The sequence below is a fragment of the Lycium barbarum genome, chromosome 11 (assembly GCF_019175385.1).
Source record: "Lycium barbarum isolate Lr01 chromosome 11, ASM1917538v2, whole genome shotgun sequence".
In the NCBI taxonomy this organism is placed as follows: domain Eukaryota; kingdom Viridiplantae; phylum Streptophyta; class Magnoliopsida; order Solanales; family Solanaceae; genus Lycium; species Lycium barbarum.
The window spans coordinates 29,900,285-29,909,554 of record NC_083347.1 but is presented as its reverse complement, the minus strand read 5'-3'; the positions used below and the strand labels follow the sequence as shown (position 1 = coordinate 29,909,554).

Here is a 9,270-nt window from a genome sequence, read left to right as displayed (position 1 = left end):
CTTTTAATAAGTTACTAACCGTCCTGAAAGTCAAAAATACTTTCAAGTATACTCATGGAATGTTATAATTACCGATCAAGATAACACTTATGATTTTTGATGATAAGTAATAACAGAGGTCAAAAGTGCTCACTTTTGACAAATTTAAAAGACCAAAACTATTCAAGTGATATTTAAGGGACTAGTTTGAATCTAATACCAAAGATAAGAGACTATTTTTGTCATTTTCTCGTACTGAACATGATAAAGTGCTACATTAAGAACAAATATCCCAAAATAAAGAAAAAAGTACAAATTAAAAAATGATGCAAATTCCTAGATTTACAAAGATAGATTTGGCTGTATATATGGAGCCAAATTCCTTGATTTACGAAGAAAACCCATATTGCGTTGGAGAAAGATGTTACCACTTACCACGATAAACTACTTTAAAATTGAATTATCATATTTTTCTTGCAAATAAAATATTTTATGATATTGAACATGATAGAGTGCTACATCAAGGAAAAATATCCAAAATAAAGAATAAGGTACAACATGAAAAATGATACAAATTGCAAAAGGCCTCATGAGGTGTTTTATTAATTCCAAAAGTACCTTAAAAAAAAAAAAAAAAAAAAAAAAAAACTTAAGTGGTTATAGCGAATGAATTATACAGTTAAATCTATCTAAAATGGCAGCGTTTGTCTTGAAATTTCATGGCTACTATAGTGAGGTGTTGTTTTGTATGTATGCTGACATTTGATGTTTAGATCTCATTTAGCTGTTATAAACAAAAATACGCAAAAAAATATTTTTCTATATTTTTTATGTTATAAACAAACACAAAATACTTGTTAATTTTAAAATCTCAATTGATTTTCATATTTCATTAATTAAAATTGAAAAGACAAATAAATTACTAATAAATCCATAACTAATTGTACAGTACCGATAAAAAATTAAAATCTAAGGAACGTATGCATTTAAAATTAATTGAAAACTTAAATATTTCAAGTTTGACGTAAGAATTTTACAATTGTAAGTTGTTTCGTAAATTTCAGTCTCGTAGTAATAATATAACGCTTGAATTGATGAAGATTTGTATTCAAACTTTTAGCAAAAGGAAATTCACTAGCTTTCCCTTGAAGGCTGTCTAAGAGTTTAATAGTTGACTCTTCTATCTGACTCCAATTAGCAGTAGGTTGAGGCTTTTCATCAGCACTTTCATTGTCACCTTCTGCATCAGTTGTCTCTTCTTACTATGTGTATGACATTAATGATGATCACCATAAATATTTTAAATTTTATTTCTATACATAATATATTTTTTACAAAATATTATTACACAAAATATGAGTATGAATGTTATAGAGAGGTGGTTTTATAAATAGTGTACCGCTATAATGAATATCACTGTTGTTATAGATAGAATATTGTTATAGAAAATAAAATATAACATTAAAAATCAGTTTTGGAGAAAATCAGACACTCACTCACCCCTCCTCCCCAGCCCACCCTCCCCCCCTCCCCCTCTCTCTCTCTGCACCCACTCTCTCCTCCTCTCTCTCTCTTCTTCACCCAACGCCGCCGCAGTCAGCACCACCGAAAAGGTCACAGAGAGAGTTCGTCGGCCAGTCTGGTGGTGGTATGGCTGGTGGTTTTCGCCAGAATTTCTCTCTCAAATCTAGTGTTAGTGTTGGAGTTTGCCAGAGAACAAAACTCTGGCGATGGCTGTTGTTGCTCCGTCGTTAGTGGTGTTAGAGTTAGTTTTTGTATAATAGTGTATAATATTGTCTAATTGTAGTATATGGGTGTATACACACCTTTTTTTTAATGCATATACCTACACATTATACACTTTCAAACACTTCTATATATAATGTACCTATCTTTTGTATATAAGTGCATATAAAAGTGTTTTTGGGCCAAAGCTTTACTTTGTATGTTTTGGGCTATTTTTTTACAATATAAGTGAGCAAATTGTATATTTCTAAAATTTCCCCTATTTCTTTTTTTTTTTTTCAAAATACTCTTGAAATTCCACCTTATTTTTAAATTGTCTTTTTCAAGTCTTTTTTAACACTTGAGTCACCAACCTTTGAAATTAAAACACCTCATTTCAGCTCAGAACTCACATATGGGAGATACATATCCATCACGAAAAAAAAAAAAAAAGATACTATATCCATCTGGTTACAAACAAGTTGTACAAGTAATCTAGGACCAGTCAATTTGGCTGTAAATATGGAGCCAAATTCCTAGATTTATAAACAAAATACATATTTTTTGCTTCTATTCATTAACCAAAGATGGCACCACAGCGGCAAGAAGAGGAAGATGAAGTTGTATACACACTTGATGAAGCACTCACCTCATTGGGTTTTGGCAAATTTCAGTATTTGGTGTTGTGTTATGCAGGTCTTGGATCAATGGTTGATGCTGTTGAAGTTATGATTCTTTCTTTTATTGGACCAGCTCTTAAGTCTCAATGGGGACTTTCTTCTACTCAAGAAAGTCTTATTACTACTGTTGTATTTGCTGGTATGCTTATTGGTGCTTACTTTTGGGGCGTTATTGCTGATAACTATGGAAGAAGGCAAGCTTATTTTCCCTCTTCTCAGTTTTTGTTTATTTAGATGGCTATTTCAATCAGACATAGTGAAAAGTTTGTGTTTTTTCTTCTTCTTTTTTTATTTCAAATTGTGTTATTGTATAGAGCTATGGAGTATTGAATAATTATATTGTGAGTGACTACAGTTCGAGCCTGTAGATCAAGTAAACTTGAACCTGATCAGTTTCTCAATTCCTTAACTTTTTTCTTAGTCTATTAGTTACTGCAGTTGTTAATTGTTGATGAGTTTTTTTTATTAATGGGATTTATTCGTTTTTGGCCTGTCGACCAAAATTAATACGGCCGCTAGCCGATATTTACAAAACCTATACACTGAGCATGTATATTATATGTACATTGTATGTATATTATATGTGGAGGTGTGGAGGTCGAGGATTATGCTAGAGGGTTAGTAAGTAGCCGAGTGGTCTCCGTATCAGTACTAGTAGGTAGTAATCGTGTAGTTTCTTTTCTTCAATGTGTATTACTATCCGTTGCCGCAGTTGCTTTTTTATCTTGCTATTTTGTTGCCATATTTCTCTTGATACCTTGCTATTTGTTGTCACATCCCTGTCTTTTCTCTCGAGCCGAGGGTCTATCCGAAACAGCCTCTCTACCCCATAAAGGTCGGGGTAAGGTCTGCGTACATCCTACCCTTGCCAGACCCCACTCGGTATGTTGTTGGTGTTGTATGTATATTATATGTATGTTATATGTATATTTATACTTAATATAGAAGACCTATACATTTGTTGACTATTTTGTAAAACCGAAAAGACATTGGACTGTAATTATCTCTTTATTAAATGCAATACTTAGTTGTTCATAACTAATTACTTAGGTTATAAATTGTAGAAGCATTTGCTTAATTGTTCTTTGGTTTAAGTTGTGATATCTGTGCATTGAAGATGATTATCCACTTTCATTTTCCATCACCAGGAAAAGTCTTCTGCTTGTGGCAATAGTGACAACCGTTTGTGCATTTCTGAGTTCCTTTTCTCCAAACTATATATCACTGCTCATTCTTCGTATGCTGGTTGGAACTGGTCTAGGTGGTGGGCCTGTATATGGATCTTGGTTTCTCGAATTCGTGCCTTCTCGAAATAGGGGCATATGGATGGTTATCTATTCAACTTTTTGGACAATTGGAACAATACTTGAGGCTTTATTGGCTATGGTACATCCTTTGCTTGTGTATTTACCTTATTAAAAAGATAGAAAATGGTACATCCATTGCTTTTTCATATGTACTGCCTATCTAATGAAATCGTTCTCCTCTTCTCAGGATTTTAACAAGATAATGATTGTATCTCCACTCAACTGGCTCCTTTTAATAACTAATGCTAACTCAGATGAGCTTAAAGTAGGATGAATTAGAAGGTCTTAGGATCCATCTTCTTACTTACACGATGGCTATGTCTACATACAGACTTCCAGGATGATAGAAATCTATCATCTGTATGTGGAGTACTCCTTACGTATAAATAATGTCTTTAGAATAAGGAATGGTGAGTAACGATTCTCAAATGTATGTACTACACGTTTATGAGTCATTAAGGTCCAATTTGTGCGTAATAAAGTGAATATAACACTTCTCCAAACAGAGAATAACAGAGGAAAGGGAATAATGTTGTCACAAAAAGTCTGCTTTCTGGACGCTGTTAACATTTTTTTTTCATATTCATATTTAGATCCTCTGCAACAATTGTTGGGACGGACTTTCGTGGAAAAGAAAAAAGCCCTTTATCGGATTGGAAGCGATGAACTGAGTGCCATTTGATGAGTATTTCATCTGCTTTTAAATATGAATATTTGACACTATGCCTTTTGGGTGCCTCATTGACACTTTTCCACTACTATCCATGGGCCAGTTAAGATTTAAGAGATATTGGAACCCAGGTATAAGCATCTTCTGAATGGAAATCTGCACTTGCAAAGACAGTCCATATAAAACAATAACTTGTCCATATACATTTCCTAGACTTGATGTGACACACGCACACACACATTTGTATATATAATGTATATGCATTTCACTTCCTTCAGCTTTGATTTATTGCAAGTATTTTCTAATAACAGTTTTCTACTTTTATCTCTATTTCCAGTTTTCTAAGAATTTGTAGTAAAATTGTTCCGTTGTCTCAATAAGGAATAAGCACTTATTGATCACCCAATTAAGCATGGGTACTTATGTACAAAGTCCCCCTCCCCCCACCCCGGCCAAAAAAAAAAAAAAAAAAAAAAAAAAAAAAAAAGACAGGGTCTCAAATCTTCGCAAACAGAACCTAATTCAAAGAAAAGACAATGGGGATTGATAAAAGTTTCACCCAGTAAACCTAGAACATTTCTCCTAAGTTGGTGTGACTGCCCTATAATTCGAGGAGCTTAACCAGAACATAGACGACTGTGAGTGCATAGAAGGTGATGGACCAGATAAGCTGTGATTGGTCACTTGCTCCCACTCATTTTGTGGTACTGTTGTCTTCAGTATAAAGGATTAATAGGTTATAACTAAGATATTTTTCTTGATTATTATCTCTTCATTGGATATCATTTGCTTTTAGTTTTTTATTGTTAATAGAGAGTTGTAGCGCTCCCAAACAGTTAGTAATTAATGAGAAAAATGGAAACAAAGCAGAGTATGTATCTTACCTTATTTGTGAATATTGGAAAAACTTATTGCAACTTGCTTGGTCTTTCTTGCAGATTATCATGCCAAGTCTAGGTTGGAGGTGGTTATTGGCTTTATCGTCTATACCATCATTTGCAGCACTTTTCTTGTACATTTTTACAGTAGAGTCTCCTAGATATCTATGTTCCGAAGGTAGAATAAGCGAGGCATATGATATTTTGAGGAAGATAGCGGTTGTCAATCAGACAAAACTTCCCCCTGGAATGCTTGTTTCTGATCAAGTGACAGAGATGAATGAGGAATTGCTTGAGCCTGGAGCAAACAAAATTTGTAATTTTAAAACAGGATTTTCTTCTTCCTTGATGCTCTTATCCCCAAAATTACTACAAATTACCCTCCTCATGTGGGTGGTTTATTTCGGAAATTCATTCTCCTATTATGGCATTATATTGCTGACATCACAGTTCAGCACTAGGGAAAATAAATGCTTCTCAGTTGCTTCACATGTGAAAAATGATACAAGTCTCTATAGAGACGTGTTCATCACTAGCCTTGCTGGTACTTTTTTGTTTTCATTTCTTGTGTCAAATTGCAATTAAGTGCCATTGACTTAATTAAAGTTTCTAAATCTAAGTTAGCCTTTGTCTTTCAGAGCTTCCTGGGCTTCTTATTTCAGCTTTAGTGGTGGAGAAATTTGGTCGGAAAATTTCAATGGCACTTATGTATGTCTTGGGGTCCCTATTCCTTTTTCCGCTTGTTGTACCACGGAATGAGGTTTTAACGACAGCATTGCTATTTGGAGCTCGTATCTGGGTCATAGGGAACTTCACACTTGCTGGTGTCTATTGTCCAGAGGTGAGTGTCACTCTTTACCGTCTTAAAGCACTTCATTCTTAGCCTCATCGTTCTGACTCATTCAATTTCTTGACGTTACAACTTAATTGGGTCCCTTCCAGTCAAAACTTGATATGTAGTCCTTGTGTTCATGTATTCAATTGAGTAGAGAATTTTGAACTTCTAGCTTGCACATACTTATTCGCTTTCTTTAGTTTCATTTGCATTCTGCTTTGAACTGCTTGTGCTTATCTAACCTTTCTCGTTGTGATTTCTCTTGAGCCGAGGGTCTTTCGGAAACAGCCTCCCTGTCTTCCGAGATAGGAGTATGGTCTGCGTACACTTTACCCTCCCCAGACCCCACATTGTGGGATTTCACTGGGTATGTTGTTGTTGTTGTAGCTTGCACATATTAAAGGTTGACTTTGTAAGACTTCTTTTTTCACTGAAACTGTGTTTTATTTTCTTGAAGCGGCAAACAGCATACAAGTGTTTGTTGTTGGGCATCTTATTTTCACTAAAACTGTGTTTTATTTTCTTGAAGCGGCAAACAGCATACAAGTTGTTATTGGGCACCTTAAACAGTTAACTGCATGTATCTTCCCCCCCCCCCCCCCCCCCCCCCCCCCGTCATGCCCATCCACTTGCTTTGTGTGGCTGCACTGAACTTGGAAACCAAATTAAATTTCAGGGCATTAGGGCTGCTCCCTTATTTGTTGTAGCCATTGCATGTATGTTAACAGATATTTGATTGGATTAGCATAGAGTTTTCCTTTGAAAAAAATATATATATATTACATAGGGGTAGAGGAGGGGGGAGGGGATTACAATGTTGGGATTCGAACCCTCACCGACAAGGTGAAAGTTCAGGTAGTCAACCAACTGAGCTACTAGAGTTCTAAAGATGCAACTGAATATAGTTTCTAAAACTGATCAGTTCTAGCAATCTTCTCACAATTTAAGAACCATTTGCCTTTCTATATACAAACTAACAATATCATAATGGATCTTCTTCATGTAAATATTATGAGTTTTCAGGTGTGTAATGAGGAATAAATATAGATTAGTCCAACTTCCAACGACTTTTAGCTTGAGGTGCACTTGGCCCGCTCTACCCGTTCTTTGGTGGCAAGTTATCTCCTGCCCAGCCTTGTTTGGAATGTCAGTATAAAGATGTTAAACATCTATTTTTAAAGTTTTAGCAAAACAAGAAGATCCTGGGCTAAACTAGTAGTTTTGCTACCCTCCCACCCCCCACAACAGTTGCATCCAGTCTTTAGAGACTTAAGAACAAACTGACCCCTCCAACAAAAATACAGCTGAGAGAATTTTATGTTTAGAGGCTTAAGTTTGCTCATTTTGATAACTGTTTTGCAGATTTATCCAACCTCAGTGAGATCAACTGGTTGTGGAGTTGCAAGTGCTGTGGGGAGAATAGCAGGGATGGTCTCACCTATAGTTGCAGTGCAATTGGTTAGAGGTTGCCACCAGATGGCTGCAATTCTTTTATTTGAAGGTGTTTTACTTTTATCAGCAATTAGTGTTCTGCTCTTTCCAGTTGAGACCAAAGGGCGTGAACTTGTTGATCATGTCTCTTCGTAGAAAGAAAGTTGTATACCAATTAGTAGCTATGTCATATGTGCTCTCCACATTGGAGAGAAGTGGATTAATCTATAGAAGATGCAGCTCTCTAAGTCATGTTGTTGCTTGTTACTGCATAAATTTTAGAATTATGTGTAAAGGTAATTTCAAGATTAAAGAGCCAAATTTCGTTAATAATGTATTATGATTGTCAATATATATAAGCTAAATCCGTTATTTATTATCTGCTTAATACCTGGATAGCCCTTTAAACTTGACACGTTTTGTAACTTAGACACTCTAACTTAGGTAGTGGTCAGATAGACACTTCAGAATTGTGTCTCTTAGACACACTAGTCTTACATGGCATATCACGTGTTGTTTTGTTCATTCGTTTTTATTTTAAACTGCTGAATCAGCTCTTCTGGCGGTAAAAATATTTCACAATCCAAATTTACCCTCATCTTCACCATTGTTGCTAAAAGAAAAGCCCTAGCATAAAAACTCTTTTTTCCATCTCGAAACAGCACAACTGTAGTGTAAAATCTAATATCAAGTTGTGTTTTTATTAGGAGTAATTTGTTTCTATGTTTTATCCCATGAACTTCATACTCGTTTGATAACAAAACGAAGCACATAAAGGCCAAAGTATTATTCGGAAGCTTTGACGGCATAAGGACTCAAAAGGATTTTGTATATTTTCGTTTTCACTTTTCAATCAAAGCTATACCATTAATCTTGACAATTTGCATTGCCCTCCTAGTTAATAAAAATGCAGGTACATATAACAGCAAAAATTAGCCAAAAGCTCTTTACTTTGAGGTCTTCGTTTATGAGTTAAAGAAAAACACATAAAAAAGCTTACACTTGTCCCAGCATTAAGTATTTGATAGAGAGACTAAAACAGAGACAGTGGGACTCGGATGGTGGTTAAGGCAGAAAGAAGAGAGACGACAGAGATAGATGAAGGGAACCCTTGGAGAAAAAGAGTAAACTCATTGATTGCTATAGCTTACATGTGAATTTGCAGAAGCAAATAATTAATGGAGAATGAAGGCAAAGTATGGTTGGTTCTTTACTGCTTTCTTATGACACGTGTCTCTATGTTATTTGTTTTGTGACACATCATCAGCAAGTAATGCACACGCATTTCGTTTCACTAACTCAAATGTTTAAAAGACACAATATTGCCAAGTTGAACTGTTTATCGTCACCATTTAAGTCAGAGTGTTTAACTTACAAAAAGTGTCAAGTTTAAGGGACTATTTAAGTATTTAGCCTTTATTAGCTAAAGTACTGTCTTCTCAAGCTCCACAAGGTGACTCATCTTCCTCCTTTATGTTACTCCTTCCGTTTCAATTTAAGAAACTCATTTGATCGCACCGAATTTAAGAAAGAAGAGAAAACTTTTAAACTTGTGATTCTAAATGAGTCACATATATTTTGTGTGGTTATAAATCATTACATAAAAGTAAATTTTTTTTTTTTCAGCCAAAGCTCAGAGGTAAAGTGTTTTTAAATATAAAAAAAAATCATTCTTTTTGACAGGAAACAGTATTTTGTTTCTTTTGTTTATTTATTGATATATTTTTGGGTGCTGGATAGGAAGGACTAGTTTTTGGAGCCAATT

At 34.9% G+C, this 9,270-nt stretch overlaps 1 protein-coding gene across 1 annotated transcript; it reads left to right on the top strand.

The window, feature by feature from the left end:
- The first annotated feature begins 2,103 nt into the window (after positions 1 to 2,103).
- On the top strand, positions 2,104 to 7,893 carry LOC132616932 (organic cation/carnitine transporter 7-like). Its single transcript, XM_060331710.1, has 5 exons — positions 2,104 to 2,578; positions 3,533 to 3,770; positions 5,300 to 5,783; positions 5,878 to 6,080; positions 7,437 to 7,893. The coding sequence occupies exons 1-5, from the start codon at positions 2,292 to 2,294 to the stop codon at positions 7,659 to 7,661; spliced, it is 1,437 nt and encodes a 478-aa protein (XP_060187693.1). The 5' UTR covers positions 2,104 to 2,291; the 3' UTR covers positions 7,662 to 7,893.
- Positions 7,894 to 9,270: the final 1,377 nt, after the last annotated feature.